The sequence below is a fragment of the Thalassophryne amazonica genome, chromosome 5 (assembly GCF_902500255.1).
Source record: "Thalassophryne amazonica chromosome 5, fThaAma1.1, whole genome shotgun sequence".
In the NCBI taxonomy this organism is placed as follows: Eukaryota; Metazoa; Chordata; class Actinopteri; order Batrachoidiformes; family Batrachoididae; genus Thalassophryne; species Thalassophryne amazonica.
Window position 1 is genome coordinate 85,644,849 of NC_047107.1, and position 24,789 is coordinate 85,669,637.

Here is a 24,789-nt window from a genome sequence, read left to right on the forward strand (position 1 = left end):
CTTGGTGTCAGAAACAACAAGGCAAGTGGTCCTGCTGGAGTTGACTGTTCCCTGGCAAGACCGGATGGAGGAGGCCTTTGAGAGGAAGAGGGCCAAGTATGAGGAGTTGGCAAGCGAATGCCGAAGCAGGGGATGAAGGACTCAATGCAACCCCATTGAGGTCAGCTGCAGAGGATTCGTTGTCCAGTCACTCATCAGAGCACTCAAGATGTTGGGAGTGAAGGGACTGCATTGCAGAAGAGCCATTAAAAACGTCACTGACACGGCAGAAAAGGCATCAAGATGGCTGTGGATCAAACGGGGTGATCCGTGGACCGTTAAGCTACTGAGACACAAGCCGGGGCCTGATCACCCCCAGCTGGGTCGATGACCCAATGACCCCAGGGTACATCACTGAAGATGTGTCTGAGTTGCACCAAAAGTGTTTGTGAAAACCAAACTATGTATTGGTCTGTCTGTCTGTCTAGCAAGATTACGTCAAAAACTACTGCATGGATTTTAACGAAATTTTCACCACAGATCGATATTAGTCCTAGGAAGATGATCCGGATTGGGATTCTGGATCAAGTTTCACTTTACATAGGCTTTGAAGGATTACTGTTAGCAGGATTACATAAAAACTACTCCACGGATTCTCACCAAATTTGCACCACCGATACATATTAGGCCATAGTACACTTCATTAAATTTTGCAGGTGATCTGGTTCCGGATAAATTTTCACTTTATATAGGGTTTGAATGATTATGTCAAAATTACTTTACAGATTCTCACCAATTTTGCACTACAGATACATATTAGGACATGGAGGACTCACTGAATTTTGGAGGTGATCCGGATTTGCGGACGTCTGGTTTTGTTTTGTTTTTGTTTTTTTGTAAGCCAGCTCCAAGTGAGTTCTCTATCTTGGCCATTTGCAGCCTTTTTTAATTGAGATTTATAGGCATATTAGACTGTGGAATTAATTTTCTATTGAGGACAAATTGTCACAGTCCAAAGATTTTGGTAGTCAATACCAGTGCCAATGAAAATCCACAGTACTTTATACTAGTTTGACATACTATAAATAGATTTGCTATGAAGTATAGTTTTTAAAATTTTATAAGTAGGCTGACTGTACATTATGTGATGTTAAATTGATCTATATAGCTATTATGTAATTTACTTGTTACAGTAAAAAACAATTGTGGAGCATTAGAATGTTTTGCAGTGAAATGGTATTTTTCTTGTAGAAATTATTGGATTTGATCTTTTAACCTGTAGAAAGTCGATGTATTTAGTCCAATATATGAGTATTTATTTATTTTGATGGGCTTTAAAGGTTTTTAAAATCAATACTGTTTATAATTTAAATATAATTTGCTAGTTATTTTAATAATGCCAGTCATTGCCTTTATAAATATAAAATAGTGTAATGCATATATTATTTAAAAGTAGTGACACAGAATTTAAGAATATTAATGAAGAGTGAACTTCAATCTAATTTTTTTATTTTTATACTTCAACACTTCAGTCCTCAGTCAAGGCAAAGAGGAGAAATGGTATTAACTTCAGCACTAAGGTTATGTACAAACAGGAAGACTTCTTTGTTAATGTTGGCACTAAACGTCTGCCTGTGTTGTGTTTTATTTTATTTTATTTTTTGTCTGTGGACACCAGCTTCCGGGTTAATTATGGAGCCATAGCAAGTCCTCATCTCTTTATGACCACACTTCTTGTCCTTTATCACACATGTGATAGACTCTGTTTTAGACAGTGTAACAAAGCATGTTGATGATGTATAAGTATGTCCATTTTATTTATATATTTTAATCTTTAATATAAGTAAAACTTAAGGGTGTTTAAACATGAAAAACAGTCATTGACCTCTCCATCTTGATTCCATCCCAGACCTGTACTACGGAGGAGAAGCGTTTTCAGTCGAACAGCCCCAGGCCTTTACATGTCCATACTGTGGCAGGATGGGCTACACAGAGATTTCCCTGCAGGAGCATGTGGCTGCTGAGCATACGGACACATCCACAGAAGTAGTAAGTACAATTTGTAACAGAATGTTTTCAGGTACATAGGCACAGGCGATTGGATCAAAGCTAGAATCCTCCCAGAAACAAGTTTTCGTTCCAGTAGCTTCAGTCTGTTTGAAAGTAATACTGGTTGTACATTAAAACACAAACATGTATAATTTGAAAAGTTCAACACATTTAAGCTGCACAAACGGGAGAAATTCTGGCGAGAAATCAGTGAGAATGGTGTGCATGCGCGGTGCCAGCATTCTGTTATATAAATATGTACACAATTATACACAATTATATAAATTACATTAGATATGCTAATTCATGCACTTTGATGTGTATTACCTCTCCGACTTGTGTTGAGAGCATCAGCAGAGACAGACTGGCTTCCTGAGTTATCGTTGAGATTAAACACAGCCTCACATGCACTGGCCATGACATAATTAATTATTTAATTGATTAGAACTAATAATATAACAATTACATGTATACGTTCAACTCAAACAAGCATGGGAATTTTGTTGATCCCATTTACATATTGCAAATTATTCTTGATAATCTAGTTAAAAAAAAAAAGTAATCTGGATCTTGTCTCGTATGTTTTTCCTGCTCGTTGTTAAGACGTGTTAGACTTATGTAGACTGTAGCTTACCACTTGGAACTTTTCATTTTAAAAAAATATCAACTTTTTACATAATACCCCCCAAAAAGTACATTACATGTCATAAATGTTATTGCAATTCACATCAATTTTTTTAAATTCCTGTTTTCCTTTTCTGCTGTTATAGCAGGCACCCAAAGCAAAAATAATAATCAGCGAGCTTTCGATGCTCTTCTTGTCTATAGGGCAGTTGTAGAGCACATAATTTAAAATAAGTTGTCTCAACGCACGTTGTCCATCCGATGCTACCCAGCCAGCTTCCATTACTCTTTACAAAGGGAATTTAAATTAATTGTGATGAGCACAATAATGATTAGATGGAGCTCACCAACAAACTCAGTCCACCTCAAAAAGACTGTAAACATGTCCTCTTATGCTGCGGAAGAACAATTTGCTTTGAATTTAAGAGAACCTGCAAACTAAAAAAGGATTGCTTTCAATGTCAGAATCGTTGGAAAAATAAAGAGATGTCATAATGTTCAGAAATTAAGAAAATGCAAAATATTTGTGCTTTTTATGTTCATTCATGTACCAGCATGAATCAATGAGCATCAATGTACAAGCATTATATCAAGCCAATTTTCAATTTATTTTCATTTACAGTAGTGTTCAGAATAATAGTAGTGCTATGTGACTAAAAAGATTGATCCAGGTTTGAGTATATTTCTTATTGTTACATGGGAAACAAGGTACCAGTAGATTCAGGAGATTCTCACAAATCCAACAAGACCAAGCATTCATGATATACACACTTTTAAGGCTATGAAATTGGGCTATTAGTAAAAACAAATTAGAAAAGGGGTTGTTCACAATAATAGTAGCATCTGCTGTTGACGCTACAAACTCAAAACTATTATGTTCAAACTGCTTTTTTAGCAATCCTGTGAATCACTAAACTAGTATTTAGTTGTATAACCACAGTTTTTCATGATTTCTTCACATCTGCAAGGCATGGAGTCATCCAACTTGTGGCACCTTTCACCTGTTATTCCCCTCCAAGATTCTTTAACAACATTCCACAATTCATTCACATTTCTTGGTTTTGCTTCAGAAACAGCTTTTTTGATGTCACCCCACAAGATCTCAATTGGATTTAGGTCCGGGGGCAGGCCACTCCAAAACATTAATTTTGTTGGTGTGGAACCAAGATTTTGCTCGATTGCTAGTGTGCTTGGGGTCATTGTCTTGTTGAAACACCCATTTCAAGGGCATGTCCTCTTCAGCATAAGGCAACATGACCTCTTCAAGTATTTTGACATATCCAAACTGATCCATGATACCTGGTATGCGATATATAGGCCCAACACCATAGTAGGAGAAACATGCCCATATCATGATGCTTGCGCCACCATGCTTCACTGTCTTCACTGTGAACTGTGGCTTGAATTCAGAGTTTGGGGGTCGTCTCACAAACTGTCTGCGGCCCTTGGACCCAAAAAGAACAACTTTAACAACTACTCTCATCAGTCCACAAAATATTCCTCCTTTTCTCTTTAGGCCAGTTGATGTGTTCTTTGGCAAATTGTAACCTCTTCTTTTATTTAACAGAGGGACTTTGCGGGGGATTCTTGCACATAAATTAGCTTCACACAGGTGTCTTCTAACTGTCACAGCACTTACAGGTAACTCCAGACTGTCTTTGATCATCCTTGAGCTGATCAATGGGTGAGCCGTTGCCATTCTGGTTATTCTTCTATCCATTTTGATGGTTGTTTACCGTTTTCTTCCATGTGTCTCTGTTTTTTTTTGTCCATGTTAAAGCATTGGAGATCATTGTAGATGAACAGCCTACGCACCTGCGTATAAGTTTTCCGCTCTCCAATCAACTTTTTAATCAAACTGCGCTGTTCTTCTGAACAATGTCTTGAACGTCCCATTTTCCTCAGGCTTTCAAAGAGAAAAGCATGTTCAACAGGTGCTGGCTTCATCCTTACATAGGGGTGATTCACACCTGTTTGTTCCACAAAATTGATGAACTCACTGACTGAATGCCACACTACTATTATTGTGAACACCCCCTTTTCTACTTTTTTTTACTAATAGACCAGTTTCATAGCCTTAAGAGTGTGCATATCATGAATGCTTGGTCTTGTTGGATTTGTGAGAATCTACTGAATCTACTGGTACCTTGTTTCCCATGTAACAATAAGAAATATACTCAAAACCTGGATTTATCTTTTTAGTCACATAGCACTACTATTATTCTGAACACTACTGTATATAGTGCCAAATCACAATAGAGTTGCCTCAAGGCGCTTCGCACAAGTAATTTCTAACCTTACTAACCCCCAGAGCAGCAGTGGTAAGGAAATGCTTTTGACAAAAACTAACAGATTTTATTTCTGTTTATGTCCAGAGATCAAGGATCCACCATGTAGAGTTTATTATGTCCAATGTTTAAGGATCCAGTAACCAATTTTATATTTATTTACTTTAAGACTCAATAAAATGTTGTTTAATTTCAATTTAATCAGCTTATAAAGTGCCAAATTACAACAAAAGCCGTCTCAAGGTGCCTCACACAGAACAGTTCAACATAAAAATAAATAAAAAAAATTAAAAAATTCAAATACCTAATTAAAAACAGAAGTAAAAGAATAAAACATAACAAAATAAAAACTACTCATAAGAAAGAGAATAAAAATAGGTTTCAAGTCTTGACTTAAAAATGTCCACCGACTCCAACTGCCTCACTGAGGGCCATGTACTGGCTAACCCAGAATGAGATTGCTCACTCAACCTTCCAAACTTGCCCACTCAAACTTCCCCAGCCTTCTGGACATGATGAAGGGACTTGGGCTATCGTACCTGGCTTTTCCCCTTTGGGTACCCCTAGAATGGCCAATTTTTACCTTGAATTTTCAAAAGCTTCACAGTTAGAGAGTTAGGAGAGTTAGAAAACATGCAGGGCAGGTGCCCTCCTGGACCAGGGTTGGTGAGCCCTGGTTTGTGCTCTGACATGCACTGTCAACTGTGGGACCTTATATGTAGACAGGTGTGTGCTTTCCAAATCATGTCCAATCAGCTGAATTTATCCCAGGTGGACTCCAATTAAGCTGTAGAAACATCTCAAGGATGATCTGTAGAAAAAGGATGCACCTGAGATCAATGTTGAGCTTCATGAAAAAGGCTGTGAATACTTATGTACATGTGATTTCATAGTTTTTTTTATTTTTAAGAAATTTAACATTGTTATTATGGGGTATTGTATGTAGAATTGTGAACAAATGAATTTCCTCCATTTTGGAATAAAGCTGTAACATAATAAAATGTGGTAAAAGCGCTGTGAATACTTTCTGGACACACTGTAAGAAGGTACTGGTTCTACAGGTAGGCTCTTAAACACTTCCGAAGGTTCATATATATATATATATATATATATATATATATATATATATATATATATATATATATATACTGTTTGATAAAGTAGAATGATGGCTGTTGGTGAAAATTAAGTAAAGTTTTTCAGCCAAGATGTATGTATGTAAACTTATTTCCACAATTGTAATTATTGTTTGGTGAAACTTATCATATTGATTTATTTATTCTCATTCTGTAACATTGTGCTAGCCTTCTCTGAAAAATATGTAACAAAGTAATTAACCTGCAGTATTGTTGCTGTGAAGTTATTCTAACACTGGATGTATTTAAAGTTTCATTGCTTTATTCATGTAAGAGATTTCAGCTGATGCTGCTATACAATGACCTTGATTATGCAACCTATGTACAACAGCTTACCCAGTGATTGTCACATTTTGACAAAACAAACAACAAAAACACCCTCACCTTGACCTTTTGGTATGTGCTATGTTTGTTCTTGGCTGTCTGCATTTTGGTCCACAGCATTGCTGTAACTTTATTTAGACCAGATTCCTGTTTCTCTTCATGTTTATATGTATATGAGATATTTAGCAGTGTTAGCGTTTGGTCAGGAATATGAGCACCAGCAGGTAAATGTTGAGTGGATGGCCGGGTGTGTAGATATTGACGTGCATGTTTTTCCATCCTGTAGATTTGCCCAATATGTGCAGCGCTACCAGGTGGCGACCCAAACCATGTGACAGATGACTTTGCTGCTCATCTCACACTTGAACACAGAGCACCCAGAGACTTGATATCCTTTTGGAAATTACACATTCCCCCTCACTCATTTGACCATAGCCTGGATGCCAAGCAGTCATAGGTTGACTATGAACCAAGTTGAAGTTTTGTTTAAAATTGATATGTAAAGGATTATGTGTGGAAATTTTCCCTACTACTTGAAAGAAGTTTTGCTTTGTCAGATATCCTGATTGCTCTGTCATTACGGCTCAGATCTAGAGAAGATGTTTGAGTGAAATTGTCATTTGAGAAAACAATATTCAAAATTCTCCAAAGTAACCATCTAGTGCACAAACAATGTGGTGATGGACTGTTGGTGTTCAACATTCAGTGTGTTGTGGTTTCAAACTGGTTCCACTAATGATGGGGCAGGTTTTTATTCCAACTCACCACTTCAGGAAGTGATTTTTAGTGAGGGACTCCCCTGTGCTCCTCTTTGTTGCTAATCAGTGAAGTCAGTGTGTAGATTCTGCAGTTGTGAAAAAACCTGCACCCCGTCGGCTCTTAAACCAGACCAGGCCACGCTGCCACTGTGAATGTGACTCTGGACATTTTCCTTAGCGTCTAGCTTCACGACGAGTCCAGTGGAGTGCGACATGTGAGGAGGATGTTCCACCCTGGGCGCGGGCTGGGGGGTCCACGTGCGCGCAGGTCTAACATGCACTTCACCAGCAACACCACAGGGGGGCTCTCCACAGGTCAGAGCTCATCACAGAGTTCCAATTACAGCAGAGAGGCCATGGACCCCATAGCAGGTCAGTCCCATCAGTGCACGTGTCACACAGCAGATGATCATTTCTCACACATACGTCTGTAGTCTAGGTAGTCTACTGGCCTCAGATGGAGGTGGATAATGAAATTGTGGGCAGAGTTCTTGGTGGTTTTTCCCGGTTCCGTGCTTTGTATTTGCTTCGTCAGCTCCAGTTATGCTGTAATGAGTCCCAATCCAGTCCGCTGTTCAGACCCAGTAATCACCAGCTTATTATTTGATCCAGCTCCTGTTGGGTCCTTCTTTGAGATTGGATCTTGGTTGAAGATTTCTTTGATCCTGGCTTTGATCCTGAATGTTATGCTGATCAAGGGGCAGATCCTACCATTGATACTTGAGGGTAATTCTTGGATTTTGGTCCTGCCTTGGATCAAAGATCGTGAATTACAGGATCAGATCAAGATTGACAAACTGCCAAAAGCGTAGCCCCCTTGACATGGTTCAGAGATGAGTGATACAGATCAGCAAATCATATATGTGTGATCAGGACTAAAGGTCGGCAGTCTGAATCAAGGGGTGTAACCGACCTACCTGCTGATGACTGATCAAAATCAAAGGTCAGATCAAAAATACATGATCAAGATCAAAGATGACAGTCAGGATCTATGTTCAGGCAATACATTCAAAAGATCCTATGAATGTTTTTGCATGGGTATATTTTTGTCCAAATTCAGATAATGATCCAAATCTGCAGACAAAGTCAGTATGGCCAAAACGTTGGCCATACTGACTTGTGTTGACCCAGTCAAGCAGTTGTTGATGTCCTTTGACATCATTGGTGTGGAGCTTTGTTGATGAGAAGACAAATTTAGTTTTGACCCTGATGAATCCCAGATAAACAGTCAGCTCACTGGTGTGTTTTGCAGCTGCAAGCTGATGTGATGACATCACATTAAACTTGCTGCATTTGTTTTGGTTTCACATACTCATAGTCTACAAGTACAACTTTTAGATGCGCAGTTTTATTAATTAAGCTGGAACTGAAATCCTGTCCAGTGTAACAGATGAGGTTGGACGTGTCTCTCCGGCTGCTAATGAAAGTAGCCAGTTTGAAAACGTGACCATGCAGCTGATGAGCTTTGTATCCTCTGACTGTGGAACTGTCACTCTGAGGAGGTGCAGTACAGGATGAACCTCTGCACAGTCTGACACCAGGTCTCCACCTTGTTCCTGCAGAGCTCCTGTCCCAGCTGTCAGGAGTCCGACGTTCAGCCGGGGGTCAGCTCAGTTCGGGCCCTTCGGCTTCTCAGCTCCAGCAGCTCCAGATGCAGCTCCAGTTGGAGCGACAACAAGCCCAAGCAGCACGCCAGCAGCTGGAGACGGCCCGCAACGCCACGCGGGGCGGCGGACGTGCCAATGCAATCCTCAATACCAATTCAGCAGCTGCCAACCTCAGCGCCAACCACAACACCAACTCCAGTGCCAACCCAGGTCCGCCTGAGCCCAGCACACAGCACAGTGCACAAAGCTCCCAGTTTCTACTCAACAGGTCGGGCTGTCACTCTGTCTGGTGTATGTGTGTGCGTGCACTGCTGTTTCTTCAGAGTCTTCTTCACATGTCGTTCTTCTCTTGCAGGCTGAGGGAACCACGGCTCTCTGAGGCGGAACGTCAGGCGTGCGAGGCCCAGTGGGCTGACAGGAGCCTGTTTGTGACGGAGCTGCTGCTGTCCACACTGCTGCCCGACGGGGACGCCTCTGCCTCCTCCTCTGAGGATGAGGATGACTGTCACGGCCCGTTAGGGAATTTTGCCGACTTCGAGGCCATGGGCTGCGTTGAGGTCATGACCTTAGACGTGGCACTGGAGCACCTCAACCTCAAAGAGACGCCCCCTGCTCCCAAGACAGGGAAAATGACAAATAAAATGTCATCAACAAAGAAAGAGCCTCCTGCTCCGCCCCTTTGATGACATTGCTGCTCCTTCCCCAAACCATCATTGTAACTGGCTGACTGCTGCGTCAGTCCAACTGCCAATGGATGACAAAAGAAAAGACTGCAGCTGATTTTGGCTTTGTTTTATTTCTCAGTGATTGTCGTTTCAGCTGTCGCTCTCAACTCCCCCCCATGTTTATTACGTTGTGTACGCTGAGTAAAAGTAGTGAGATGAGCGAATGTGAACGTGTGATGGGTGCGTGAGAGAAAGGAAAAAATATATATTATAGAAAATCTATATGAAAATTGATAATCAATTCCGTATAGCCCACGTTTCCTCTGGCAGGCGAGCAAACGTAGTGTCGCCATTAAGAGACAAACGGTTCACGAGGGAGAGGAGGCCAATGGTAAACCTCTCCGGTCAAAACGCTGCTGTGTATTTATAGTTATTGAAGAAATGCTTGGATTGTTTACCACAACTCCAGCATGAGCTTAAATCACCACGTGGCCGTTTTATTTAATTTTTTTTTTAAATTGTTAACTGCAGTCACTGGATGGGGAGGCCTCTGTTCACACACTCGCACACCTAATAAATAACCGGTGCAGATTGTCAAGTTGGTGGCATTTCCTTGCCGTTGTGCATTTTTGGTTCCACTCATGTCTGTGCCCCTTCCCTTTGTGATGTCACATTCTGGGTCATGTGACCGATCTTTATATCAACTGTGGGCACTTTGGACTTGATTAGCATATCGGGTGTTCGTATGTACACTACGACCATTTTCAGGCCTTTTTGTAAACACTTAACACCGCAGACCGCCACATGGATTTTTTTTTTTTTTTTTGCTCCCTCCTTTCACAGGAACAGATGTGACTTTCTCAGCCTTCCCATTGTCTGAAATTAATCCTCCATAACTCACCAATGCAAAGATGATTTGTTCATTGCCTTGAGTCAGAAGATCTTTGTATGCCTCCATTAAAGAGCTGAAGGAATGCAATGTGTGTTTTTGGCTCATCAGCCAAGTAACAGGGTCACCCTTTCAGTTTTGAGGAAAATAAAATGTTTTGGATGGAAATGAACTAACCCAATCCTGCTCTCTAGTTTGACTTTTTCTCCTTGGTGTCTGGTTTCTTAGCGAGGTTTTACAGCGCACACAAGAAAAATATGCCTTTATAGAGCTGAAGGTTAAAAAAAAAAAATTTGAGTTTATCTCCCTGCAGCATGCAAACATCGAGTGTTTAAAAAAAACAAAAACAAAGCACAACATTGTTCAGTGTGAGCTCTACTCCATTTGGTCTCAAATTCATGTGTTCAAACCACCACAAATTCACATATGTACAGTAGTGTTCAGAATAATAGTAGTGCTATGTGACTAAAAAGATTAATCCAGGTTTTGAGTATATTTCTTATTGGTACATGGGAAACAAGGTACCAGTAGATTCTCACAAATCCAACACGACCAAGCATTCATGATATGCACACTCTTAAGGCTATGAAATTGGGCTATTAGTAAAAAAAAAAGTAGAAAAGGGGGTGTTCACAATAGTAGTGTGGCATTCAGTCAGTGAGTTCATCAATTTTGTGGAACAAACAGGTGTGAATCAGGTGTCCCCTATTTAAGGATGAAGCCAGCACGTGTTGAACCTGCCTTTCTCTTTGAAAGCCTGAGGAAAATGGGACGTTCGAGACATTGTTCAGAAGAACAGCGTAGTTTGATTAAAATGTTGATTGGAGAGTGGAAAACTTATACGCAGGTGCAAAAAATTATAGGCTGTTCATCTACAATGATCTCCAATGCTTTAAAATGGACAAAAAAAAAAAACATGCGTGGAAGAAAATGGAAAACAACCATCAAAATGGATAGAAGAATAAGCAGAATGGCAAAGGCTCACCCATTGATCAGCACCAGGATGATCAAAGACAGTCTGGAGTTACCTGTAAGTGCTGTGACAGAAGACGCCTGTGTGAAGCTAATTTATTTGCAAGAATCCTCCGCAAAGTCCCTCTGTTAAATAAAAGACGTGCAGAAGAGGTTACAATTTGCCAAAGAACACATCAACTGGCCTAAAGAGAAATGGAGGAATATTTTGTGGACTGATGAGAGTAAAATTGTTCTTTTGGGTCCAAGGGCCGCAGACAGTTTGTGAGACGACCCCCAAACTCTGAATTCAAGCCACAATTCACAGTGAAGACAATGAAGCTTGGTGGTGCAACTGCAAGCATCATGATATGGGCATGTTTCTCCTACTATGGTGTTGGGCCTATATATCGCATACCAGGTATCATGGATCAGTTTGGATATGTCAAAATACTTGAAGAGGTCATGATGCCTTATGCTGAAGAGGACATGCCCTTGAAATGGGTGTTTCAACAAGACAATGACCCCAAGCACACTAGTAAACCAGCAAAATCTTGGTTCCAAACCAACAAAATTAATGCCTCGCAGATGTGAAGAAATCAAGAAAAACTGGTTATACAACTAAATACTAGTTTAGTGATTCACAGGATTGCTAAAAACGCAGTTTGAACATAATTGTTTTGAGTTTGTAGTGTCAACAGCAGATGCTACTATTATTGTGAACACCCCCTTTTCTACTTTTTTTTTTTTTCTTTTTTACTAATAGCCCAATTTCATAGCCTTAAGAGTGCATATCATGAATGCTTGGTCTTGTTGGATTTGTGAGAATCTACTGGTACCTTGTTTCCCATGTAACAATAAGAAATATACTCAAAACCTGGATTAATCTTTTTAGTCACCAGTGGCGGCTGGCCCAGCTCGGGCGTTGCCCTCCTAGATGTGGAGGGGAAAAGTCATAATATATATATATTTAAAAAGTATTTTCAATGTCAGTTTTACTTAATAGTATGTGCCTACATGTAATATGAATGATTAAAACAACACTTCCTCCAACTGCATTTCCACCGACAGAAGCAGAGAACGTATCATTCCTCATCTTGGGCGGTCATTCAAAGTGCCCTTGAAGTGCAGCGAAATAACCAATTGTATGTAGTTGCTAGGAAAATTACTAAATATTTGGCAAATCAACACTGCCAAAATTAATGGCTTTGGGGCGCCGGAATTTTAGCCCTTGCTACAAAAATGCGGGAACGTTAGATTGCAACAGTCAGTGATATACAACCCCTGGCAAAAATTATGGAATCACCGGCCTCGGAGGATGTTCATTCAGTTGTTTAATTTTGTAGAAAAAAAGCAGATCACAGACATGACACAAAACTAAAGTCATTTCAAATGACAACTTTCTGGCTTTAACAAACACTATAAGAAATCAGGAAAAAAAATTGTGGCAGTCAGTAACGGTTACTTTTTTAGACCAAGCAGAGGGAAAAAAATATGGAATCAATTCTGAGGAAAAAAATTATGGAATCATGAAAAACAAAACGCTCCAACACATCACTAGTATTTTGTTGCACTACCTCTGGCTTTTATAACAGTTTGCAGTCTCTGAGGCAGGGACTTAATGAGTGACAAACAGTACTCTTCATCAATCTGGCTCCAACTTTCTCTGATTGCTGTTGCCAGCTCAGCTTTGCAGGTTGGAGCCTTGTCATGGACCATTTTCTTCAACTTCCACCAAAGATTTTCAATTGGATTAAGATCCGGACTATTTGCAGGCCATGACATTGACCCTATGTGTCTTTTTGCAAGGAATGTTTTCACAGTTTTTGCTCCATGGCAAGATGCATTATCATCTTGAAAAATGATTTCATCATCCCCAAACATCCTTTCAATTGATGGAATAAGAAAAGTGTCCAAAATATCAATGTAAACTTGTGCATTTATTGATGATGTAATGATAGCCATCTCCCCAGTGCCTTTACCTGACATGCAGCCCCATATCATCAATGACTGTGGAAATTCACATGTTCTCTTCAGGCAGTCATCTTTATAAATTTCATTGGAACGGCACCAAACAAAAGTTCCAGCATCATCACCTTGCCCAATGCATATTCGAGATTCATCACTGAATATGACTTTCATCCAGTCATCCACAGTCCATGATTGCTTTTCCTTAGCCCATTGTAACCTTGTTTTTTTTTCTGTTTAGGTGTTAATGATGGCTTTCGTTTAGCTTTCTGTATGTAAATCCCATTTCCTTTAGGCGGTTTCTTACAGTTCGGTCACAGATGTTGACTCCAGTTTCCTCCCATTCTTTCCTCCTTTGTTTTGTTGTGCGTTTTCGATTTTTGAGACATATTGCTTTAAGTTTTCTGTCTTGACACTTTGATGTCTTCCTTGGTCTACCAGTATGTTTGCCTTTAACAACCTTCCCATGTTTGTATTTGGTCCAGAGTTTAGACACAGCTGACTGTGAACAACCAACATCTTTTGCAACATTGCGTGATGATTTACCCTCTTTTAAGAGTTTGATAATCCTCGCCTTTATTTCAGTTGACATCTCTTGTGTTTGAGCCATGATTCATGTCAGTCCACTTGGTGCAACAGCTCTCCAAGGTGTGATCACTCCTTTTTAGATGCAGACTAACGAGCAGATCTGATTTGATGCAGGTGTTAGTTTTGGGGATGAAAATTTACAGGGTGATTCCATAATTTTTTCCTCAGAATTGAGTGATTCCATATTTTTTTCCCTCTGCTTGGTCTAAAAAAGTAACCGTTACTGACTGCCACAATTATTTTTCCTGATTTCTTACAGTGTTTCTTAAAGACAGAAAGTTGCCATTTGAAATGACTTTAGTTTTGTGTCATGTCTGTGATCTGCTTTTTTTCTACAAAATTAAACAAATGAATGAACATCCTCTGAGGCCGGTGATTCCATAATTATTGCCAGGGGTTGAAACAGTGTTCAAAGCTGCAGCCATGCTGGTATTTTGATTTCACTTTACACGTTATGAGGATCAGTTCACAGAAGTGAAATATTCTTTGGAGTATTCCACACTATAAAACAAATTATTTGCTCAGTTTAAAAACAAAACAAAACCCTAAAATAGCAATTTGCATGTTTTTAAAGAAATTCTAACTCAGCCACTGACTACACACAAGACACTTATAGTCAGACAAACCCAAGTTTAGCAACGCATTTAATTAAGTGGTTTTGTATACTTAATTTGCTTTGTCCTCTATACTGTTAATTAATTTTAACCAATTTAATTTAAAGATATTGGTGTTATTAGTTAGTCAACTTATTTAAGTTTTTCAAGCTTCTTTAGTTTGCCTCCATTCCACTCAGTAATGTTCAGTGGTGTCAAAGGTACACACATTTGTTACTTAAGTAGAAGTATAGATACTGCAGTTTAAAAACACTCTGGTAAAAGTTGAAGTATCAATTTGACATCTTTACTCAAGTAAAAGTGAAAAAGTATGTGCTCCAAAACCTACTTAAAGTATAAAAGTATAAAGTAACCTTTAAAAAAAAAGAAAAAAAAAAGGTAGATGCCACTATATGAATTGAAAGCTTAATTTAAAAACTGATTCGTTCTACATGTGGCCCAAGACCCAAAACCAAAAATTACCCCCCAACACCACCTGCACGAAAATGTTTCAATTCTAGAAGCTCTGAAATGCAATCTGGGACTTTTCCAGACAATAAACTGCAGTGAGTGCAGCATCCATTTAGTGAAGGAAAAAAAAACAAAACAAAAAACCCACAGCTTTCCTTATTCAAATTTGTTCCAGTAGTATTCTGCTCTTACAAGGATGCAGCAGTTTTCTAGTTTGGCAGATAGTTCTGGAGAAAATCACTGAACAAATTAACAAATTGAAAATATGGTTTGACTGAAACAAACTGTCATTAAATAAGAGGGATGAAGTGGAGGTGTAAGAGTCACTAGGTGTTCACAGGAAACATTTATGTACGTATGTATGTATGTTCATTGTTAGTTGCTTTTATATTTTCTGTTGTGTTTCTATTCAGGTTCTTTTTATCTCTTTCTCTAAAATGGTATATAATAATCATTAGATTATTAATATATAAACAAAAATACATTTAAGAAATATTACAATTTAAAAACAAATGCACCGAACGTGATGAGCGCTGCAAGTTTTAACAAATGCCATAGACATGCTAACGCGTTAGCGTCGCTACCGTTTTTAAGTTATAAAATACATCTATCAACTGTTTCAGAAGACCATAACAGGTCGGTGTAACATAGAAAAGGTAAATAATACTCACAGAAGTATGCTCTTTAGGGTTTTTGCGGGGTAAAATTAAGCTTAAGAAAGAAAGAATAAACGGAGCAATAGGTCGAAGCGTTGCTTCAATCTGCGAACCACTGCTTCGATTGGTTCACGGTTCAAAGCAAAGCCGCGCTGCAGAAAAGTTGATTACAGGCGCACATGACGTGAAATATATATATATATATATATATATATATATATATATATATATATATATATATATATAAACATTAAACTGAAGCCAAGAGTAACGAGGCTGTTTGTTTTAAAAATGTAAGGAATAGAAAGTACAGATACTTGTGTGAAAATGTAATAAGTAGAAGTCGGAAGTAGGCAGAAAAATAAGTAATGGAGTAAAGTATAGATACCTAAAAAGTGTACTTATGTACAGTAACGAAGTATTTGTACTTCGTTACTTGACACCTCTGGTAATGTTCATGCAAAATATTAACCTTAATTTTCTCTCGCTCACACACATACACACACACACTCTCTCACATGCTCTCTCTCTCACACATGAACACTTTCTCTCTCTCTCACATGAACACTTTCTCTCTCTCACACATGAACACTTTCTCTCTCACACACATGAACACTTTCTCTCTCTCTCACATGAACACTTTCTCTCTCTCTCTCTCACACACGAACACTTTCTCACACACACACACACACACATTTTCTTTCTCTCTCTCTCTGAAGGTGGTGTGAACATTGTTGTATGTACATAATGTCTTTTGTCAATTGAAGACATTTTCCATATTTTGAAAGAGTGTAAATTTGCTGATATTTTCTATTTTGTTAAGGTCGGTGTCATTGTGAACCCCAGGATCTGTTTGTCTGAAGATAATGGCAGTGCAGTACAGTTTGGTGTACTATGTGTGTAATTGGTGTCAAATGGTGAAATGTTCTTTGCTCAAGAACTTGAGTGTTGTATTGTATTTGATACTGTTCCTTTCCAAAGTAGAAATGGGGCCTAATATAGTTGTAAATGGTTAAGTTTATCTGTAAAACTGCTGATTTTGAGAAGGACATGAAATGATTATTGTGGAATTGTAGTAATTTTCCGACTGTTCACTTGAATGCCTGTACTGGACAAGGCAAGAGAATCTATTGGCACAGCAGCCCATCAAGACTGTTTTTCACCAGCCGCCACTGTTAGTCACATAGCACTATTATTATGAACACGACTGTATGTCCAAAGCGCAAAATAAAAATAAAAACATGAGAACGTTGTAGCAAAAGGAGGAGAAATGTACGTACAAAACTGAATATTTCAGTGGCAGTGGATATTGCACATAAACAAATATTGCACTCATTTCAAGTGTGGCATGTGACCTGGATATTCAAAGCTCTAACAGCAGTTGGGTAGAAACTGTTTTTCAGTCTGTTTGTACTTGCTTTAATGGTCCTGTACTGTCTGCCTGATGGCAGTAGCTCAAACAGAGTGTGGCCAGGGTGGGATGGGTGTTGGCTCTCCTGAGACAGTAAGAGACATTGAAGGTCCTCCAGTGATCTTCTCGGCCGTTTTGGTGACTCTCTGGAGCTCTTTCCTGCCCCTGTGCAGCTGGCAAACCACGTACAGAGGCAGTATGTGAGGATGCTCTCCATAGTAGAGCGGTAAAAAGACACAAACAATCTCTGGTTTGTTATTTTTTCCTGAGGATTCTCAGAAAGTAGAGTCGTTGCTGTGCCTTCTGTTATGGGTTGTGGTTGCAAGTTATTTTACGTGCCATCAAAACAACTGTTTGAGACTTTGTCATATAGCTGTACCATACAACAGTCACTGACAGACCAAATCCCTTTTGAACAGAGTATCATTAAAGGCAAATCTATATACCTTGTGCTTTATAGTTTAGTTTAATGCCAAAATGGGCCAAAAGTTACACGTATTTTCCAAAGGTTAAATTTTAGCTGGATAATTGCCATAAAAACAGCAGTGTTCTAAATACAGTCTGTATATAGTGTTTAAACGATAAAAATTTAAACACAGGAGAAAAATGAAGCTGTTTACAGACTGTATATTAAGCTGAAAGGCAACTTAGCAGAATCTATATTGTCTAGCAGTTCATATTAAGGGTACTTTACTAATAAGCAACAAAATCCGCAACTCTATTAACATTATTTAATGTACTACAGTGTTTCTCAACCACTGGGCCAAAAATTATTTTTTAGTATTATTGATTATTACTCACATTTATATTACAATGTCAGATCTTAAAACGCATAAATAAATGATTTGTTAAACCTTAAATTTCAATTTGAGACTCGGTTTGGCAAGCTAAAATTCTACGCTGTAAGGATAGAAAAATGGTTAAGCTCATTAAATAAAATAAAAAATCTAGTTACTATTTTACTTAAAATACTAAAGTTAAGCAAAAATACAATCTAGTTTGTTTTATTGTATTTAATGACTCTGCTTCCATCTGTAAGAGTGATTGTTGCATTTCATTAATAGTTTCTGTGATATCACTGACACAAAACATGTTTGAACTTTTACTCAGATCTAACATTTTAAACATCGTCTGAAAAATTACCCGTGTGATTTGAATGCAACAGTGTTCCACGTCTTATGAATGGTATTTAGATTATCTGCAGTTGACTGAGTTCACAAAATGCTCAGTGATGGCCAATTGAGGCTTCATGAATTACTCAACTTCAGTCCAACAGATGATCTCTTCAAAAAAGGAAAAAGGCTCAAAGCAGGCTGCAAGACAGTTCACTTATAACCCTTTTGTGAAGAGACACCGCCATGTAGTTGGCTCAGAAAAATCAGATAAAGATTCATGAAGCCATCGCCATGTAAATTAAATTGAGTTAGACACCAACTAAAGTGGCATGTCTGTTGAGATTTGTTAAATCCAGCACATCCACTGTGCCAAGAACATAAAAAAATAAAATAATAAAAAACCCCTTGAAGTACAACACCCTGAAGAGAGGTGGGAGTCAGTCAGTCTTCATTGCTGCCAGAGCATGCTGAGTCAATAAGTATCAAAAGTAAAACGACAAAGTAAGATTGTTTACCAGAAGAATAAAAACTGCTGAACTGGTTTATTTCCTTTATGAAGTTAAAATCCACCAAATGCATCATGAAAATACGACACAACTCAAATGTAGGTATTCTTTGTAATTTTAATTCCCATAATTTAGTTTAAATGCAGACATTTTTCACTAAAATCTTAAATAAAACAAGTACGATATATGCAAATCAGAAGAGCTTGACAGTTTTTTTTGTTGTTTTTTTTTTTTTTTTGTAGCAGCAGCCTACACTTTACTTTTTTGTATTTTTTACTTGGAAGGACTGAACAATTAAACAGCAGTAAACAGTAAGAAGACAACACAGCGCTGTAAAAGCCTGCAGGCCGGCCAAGGAGCACATCCGATTACGAAAGAGACCAGATCACCAGAGACAGCACGCCACATCCAGATGAGGTTCAGAACTGATGTCCATCCACCTCTGTGAGGTGGAGCTAGTTGCACATGGAACAGGAGAGGGTGGTCTCTACATGAGGGCAGGTAGACTGGCAACCACAATTACAAGTCTGGTTTACAGTGATCAGTGGACACAGACTGCTGTCACTCTACGGGGAGGGGAAAGCGTCAAACTACACCCTCTGGTGGTCAGCTGCCTACATGGCTTCTTTAAATGTCTGCAAACGTGTCAGCAAATTTAATGGATTCACTCAAATCATGACCTAAAATGGTGAAATTACTTGCTGGTGTCACTTCAGAAATAAAAATTCTGTGTATAACAACACACCACTAGAGGGGCACTGACTGTCCCTTCCCATTTTAAGCAATGCTTCTCTTTTGGCCTTCAGGATTGTGAATGCAAGAGAAAAAAAACGGCAGTGTGACTTACACAGAGGCTCTGCAGAGCTCGGAACAAAGCTCAGGGTTTAGTAACATTTTTACTGCTTTCTTGTAATTTGGAATCGTTGGAAATTAAGCATTCTACAACCTTGATTAAAATGTGACATAAAATTAACTTTCCTTTTTTCAGACATATAGGAGCAAAACAATTCATGAAGCAGCATGCTTTTGGCTGGAGATCAGCAGCAAATGTGTATTTTTTACTGTTTGTGTGGTTAATTTTGCACCATTTTATTGATTTTTGTTACAAATGTTTATGAAACCGGGCAGCACGGTGGATTAGTGGTTAGCACTGTTGCTTCACAGCGAGGTCATGGGTTCAATCCTGTGGCCTTTCTGTGAGGAGTTTGCATGTTCTCCCCATGTTTGCGTGGGTTTCCTCCGGGTGCTCCGGTTTCCTCCCACATCCAAAGACATGCGGGTTAGGTGGATTGGAATCTTTAAAATTGTCCGTAGGTGTGTGTGTGGGTGTGTCTGTGTTTATTTGTCTATTTGTGGCTCTGCGACAGACTGGCGTCCTGTCCTGGGTGTATCCCACCTTGCGCTCTATGACTGCTGGGATAGGCTCCAGCCCCCCGCGACCCTTAATTGGACTAAGTGGTAGAAGATGAATGAATGTTTATGAAACCAAAAGAACTCTTGCACTCTGTGCAGACTCTGTGTAAGACACTGCAGTGAAAGGTTACAAGCTTCGAGAGTGCCCACCTGCTGAAACTAGGAAAACTGAAGCCTTCACAGTCCAGTTCACAAGTTAGTTAACGCTGTTAACTTTTGTTTCTAAACCGTTTGGTGCGACGCAGCCCTGATCGAAGCAGAAGGGAAACAAAATTACAAAGTTCTTTTTTTTTTTTTCCATCTAAAAATTCAAAAATAAACCGGTTTTAAATTTCTGTTTCTATTGGCAGCTGACATATAAATCTGCATGTTAGAACACGCTGAGGAACATGGCACCGATACATAATACGTCACACCAAATTACCATCAAGCTGCCACATGTCCTCCAAAGTGTCTGAATTCTCACCCAGGTTCAAACTCAAAATATGGTACAAAAATATAGTCTGGGTGAAATTCCTCTTCTTATTCTGCACCCATACGTTCGTTAATATCGTGTAGTCACTGTGCAAAGTGACCGTGATCAAGATTAACACCACTGTTTAAAGAGTCATCACAAGCACATCTGCTCACACTCACTTTCTCGAGACACTTCTGGTATTTCTTGCACTTAAAAATAAAGTTCATGGTTAATAGTTTGTCTTTCATTGGCATCATTAGACTTTTTTTCCAGACATTCTACGATATGGTTACGACACGAACACCACAGTACTCAGTTATTTATCTGCACCAAAGTCAAACACCGTGTTACAAGGCATGTGGATACTTAAGCATAGATTTGTTCATGAGAAAAAAAAAAAATGAAACTAAACAAACAAACAGAGGAAACACACCACAAGAACAAAAACAACTTTGCAACACCTGGCACTGAATTTATGAAGAGAGAGAAAAAAGAAAACAGATTTGAGACTTTGTTCATCTAGAGGTCAGGTGACCCCGATAAAATGCTGGTGATTATCTGTATTTTTACTCGCTCAAGGACAGCCACTGGTGTGATATTTTCACAAGTGACTCAAAAAAAAAAAAAGAAAAAAAAATACATCCAGCTATGCTAGCTGGCTAAATGCTAACCATTAACATCTACATTGAACAGACATCAACCGAATTATTTTTACATTCAAATAAAAAAAAAAATCTGTCTGTTTTTAAGAGCTACAGGCACAGCCAGGGCTGAGTCACAACTCAAGTGTCTGATACGACAGATAGGCCAACATTGCGTATTTCTGAAGACATCTTAAAGACAAGAACCTTGGATGCTACCTTCATGTGATATCAAAATTATGCTAAATATGAGGTGTCCACTGGTATATTGCACACAAATGCCCTCCCAAGTTGTACTTTCGAGGTGGACACAGAAAATTTTGATATGCTTTTTCATGATTTGGCGTGACCTTTGACCTTTCAACATGCAGGAGGACAGATCACAGAGAAAAATAATAAAACTAGAGGCCTGAATCATCACATGACCGCATGCAACCAATGAGGCAATGCCACTGTCACCATAAGGGCCAACCTGCAGCAATTTGGTGCAATGCTGAAACAGACTCAGACAATTTGTTTACCTCTTTGTTGTTGTACTAATTTATTGATCTGGTTCTATGGTGTATGCGAGCCTCTGTGCTGTCGTGGAAATGCCCTACAGCTGGCTGTGTTATGGCTGTTTTAATGGAAGAAAAACTGGTGAAAAAACATCTTTCCACAAGTATTTAAACTTCTTTTTCAGAGCATCTGTGATCATAATGTTAATTATAATGCGTGAATGTGAACACAGCAGCATGCTGCAAAGATACAGAAATAATGAGCTTATATTAGGAGTATTTTATAGTATTTTTAGTATATTATTTTGAATGGTTCACATTTTGCCAATTCCATACCCACTTCTTTATTCGTTTTCAAAATCTTGCACACACGGAGGGACCTTTTAAGCATTACAGTGCTGGTTAGAGCATGAAAATTAAATCGTCAATTCAAGGTAAGAAAATATACTTTGTTTAGCCAATGCATGTGGCACAAGTACTACTAATTTATTTATTTTCATGATTTTGTCCAATTAAATTTTACGTTGTGCACGAGTACTTCCAGCCCTTTTTCACGATGGCGGACGGCTCCACATGGCAGCACACGTGTGATGCATACACAGTGTAGGGAGTCAGCACTCTAGTTCTGTTTTTGAATGTATGAAATTCTATATTTTTTAACTGTGTGACTACTGTTACCAATTTTAACTTGCACACTTCTATGTGTTGTGTTGTATCTTTTACCTTTTCTAGTCAAAGCATCAAGGAATCAAAGTATGATTTGACTATAATCAAGGTTGGGTAGGATTACTTTGAAATGTAATCCAAAAGTAATCAGATTACAAGTAATCCAAATGTATGTACATACATACATGTAATCCACATGTATTCTTTCAAAGTAATCCTACCCAACCTTGCCTATAATGCAGGTGAGAACGCACAGTTTATCCTCCATTTTCCCACAACAAAGCACTTGAACGTGACATAAATCGAACTTCACATGCGGGCAGTAGGATTTTCTGACTAGCACGTGAAGGCAGCATAAGACGTCTGATCTAACTGATCAACATTGATCCCCTAACTTCAACTCCACGAGTATGTATGAAATAAATGCATACAAATGACTAAAAATGCATTTTGTGTTCTAAATCTACATTACAATTGGCTTTGTGATATGGTTTGAAGATAATGTAGCTAACCTTTGGCATGGTACTGCTCTCAGCCGAAACGCCTCGAGTCAGCAGGCGAACCTGTCCGAACACGCCGAGACATCGAGCTGAGGAACGTTTTGTCAAAACTGTGCAATGACGACAATAATGATGCAACCCCTCTTGAGGATCACTGGTGAGTTTTCGCTGCTCTTTCGGGCTATTTTTACCATAATTCATTTGTGCATCCGTCAATAAAAACAGCAGCCTGTCAGTGTGTACACACAGGTTTTTGTACTGTGAGCCTCAGGGTGAAAAAAAAAAATAATATATATATATATATATATATATATATATAGATATATATATATATATATAGATATAGATATATGATATGAAGAGGTGAATCGCCCCCTTGTGACATTAAAAACTCTAAAGGACAGTATTTACAGTACAAATTACAGTATAGTACATCATTAAAAAAATATTGAGATCCACCTCTAAAACATAAAGGAGCTCTGGGCAAAAATCAACGCTTTTTGCGAATCAGCTTTCTACAATATCGTGGAAAATAAAAGCAGAGTGACAGTCCCACCACCTGCGATAAGGTGACCTTTCCACTGGCCACAGCTGTACCTGGCTAGCATGTTCAAAGTTAGATGACGGATGGGTTGGTTGACCACACGCATGTCGTTTTTTTTTTTTTTTTTTGCCTTTAAAGCAAGCTGCAATATAACAAATCACAGTCAATCTGATATAACAATATTTACATTTCTTTTTTTTTTCTGGCATTTTCACCAATGATGCTACGCCACTTGTGAGACATAGCATTGTATTTTTATCAAGTCGCATTAGACGTGTAAAACTAAGTTGCTGTTTTGCTGATATCGTTATTCGTAGTGTTTGTGTTTTCAACCAAAATGTGTAATCACCGCCTTCTGTACAGCAGATCGGACTCTATGGTTACTCACTTCCTTATGCACTGACAAAAGAATAAGTTAAAAAGCGACAAGAAAAGTCATCACGTGAACCAACCCTTCTCATCATCTACCGTACAACCGAGTCCATTAGTAACCTTCACCTCCGCTCAACTGAAACTTCTCCTTTATCTGCACCTCGACACTCCAGCTAGGATTTTCCCACTCACGCTCGCTCTCTTTCAGACGTAGGGCAGGATGCCATAGACGAACAGAGCCATAATCGCGGCGCTGAACAGCCCGGCCACAGGCACAGTCACAAACCAAGCTAGGAAGATGTTACGGAAGAGGCGCCAGTCCACTGCTTTCTGGGAGCGGATCCACCCCACGGCCACGACTGAGCCCACCTGGAGCCCACAGTCAGGAAGAAGAAAGACAGCAGTTAGCAATGACACACGGACAATCGGTGCTATATTCTATTCAGCAGGTTAATTAAGACACAACACTGTGAAGAGCTGTGGGTCGTCCAGGCGGTTTCTGCCAATAGAGGCTAACGCATTTATTTAACCAGCATTTTTAACACCAATATGTTCAGTATATTACAGACTAAATGGAATTAAAACCAATAACAAGCTGCCATCTGGTTTCAGCACAGCTATTTGATCTCAGGATTTAAACCCCTTCTTCACTAAGCGCTTCAAAGGCACATTAATATTCCATTCTGGTGTTGCGCAAGAAAAGAAGTCTGAGTCAGCGATATGGGAATGTCCAGAAAAGTCTGGACTCATGCATGGATATTATCCTACAGAAGCTGGATGACATCATAAGATTCCGATGGAGGGACCTAATCTTTTACAGCAGCACAGTATGATGTTTTGAAGAATTTGGCATGATATTTAAATACGGGAAGTGCCGCACTGTACAAGCCACAAGGTTTTTTCTTTCACCGTTTATAACAGACACGTCACCTTCTGGTCATGAAACAAAAATCCTTGAGGACAATTCAGAACTGTTTTAATCTGTGCCATAGCTGTGAGACTTCAACACTAACCAGCTCCTAAACTGGATGTCTTTGTACACGGTGTCTCTGGAGGATGACTTTGTCTCACACGAATGCTTCTAGGGAGATTTAGATGAGTATCACCTGCACTGTGAAGGA

At 39.0% G+C, this 24,789-nt stretch overlaps 2 protein-coding genes and 1 long non-coding RNA gene across 5 annotated transcripts in view; 1 reads left to right on the forward strand and 2 right to left on the reverse strand.

Annotated features, from left to right (window-relative positions):
- LOC117510877 (E3 ubiquitin-protein ligase KCMF1-like) overlaps positions 1 to 10,500 on the forward strand; it is a 34,811-nt gene extending 24,311 nt beyond the window's left edge. The window contains exons 3-7 of the mRNA XM_034170771.1: positions 1,889 to 2,028; positions 6,687 to 6,788; positions 7,350 to 7,530; positions 8,721 to 9,033; positions 9,121 to 10,500. Coding sequence (XP_034026662.1) covers positions 1,889 to 2,028; positions 6,687 to 6,788; positions 7,350 to 7,530; positions 8,721 to 9,033; positions 9,121 to 9,448 — 1,064 coding nt within the window. The 3' untranslated portion in view covers positions 9,449 to 10,500. The remainder of the gene's footprint in view (positions 1 to 1,888; positions 2,029 to 6,686; positions 6,789 to 7,349; positions 7,531 to 8,720; positions 9,034 to 9,120) is intronic.
- On the reverse strand, positions 10,057 to 19,770 carry LOC117510881. Its single transcript, XR_004560834.1, has 2 exons — positions 18,839 to 19,770; positions 10,057 to 10,257 (listed from the first exon to the last, which is right to left on the reverse strand). It is a non-coding gene; the product is annotated as an uncharacterized LOC117510881 (long non-coding RNA).
- Positions 19,771 to 23,589: 3,819 nt separating this feature from the next.
- slc20a2 (solute carrier family 20 member 2) overlaps positions 23,590 to 24,789 on the reverse strand; it is a 156,115-nt gene continuing 154,915 nt past the window's right edge. For all 3 annotated transcript variants that reach the window (XM_034170770.1, XM_034170767.1, XM_034170768.1), the window contains exon 11: positions 23,590 to 24,037. In XM_034170770.1, coding sequence (XP_034026661.1) covers positions 23,873 to 24,037 — 165 coding nt within the window. In that variant the 3' untranslated portion in view covers positions 23,590 to 23,872. The remainder of the gene's footprint in view (positions 24,038 to 24,789) is intronic.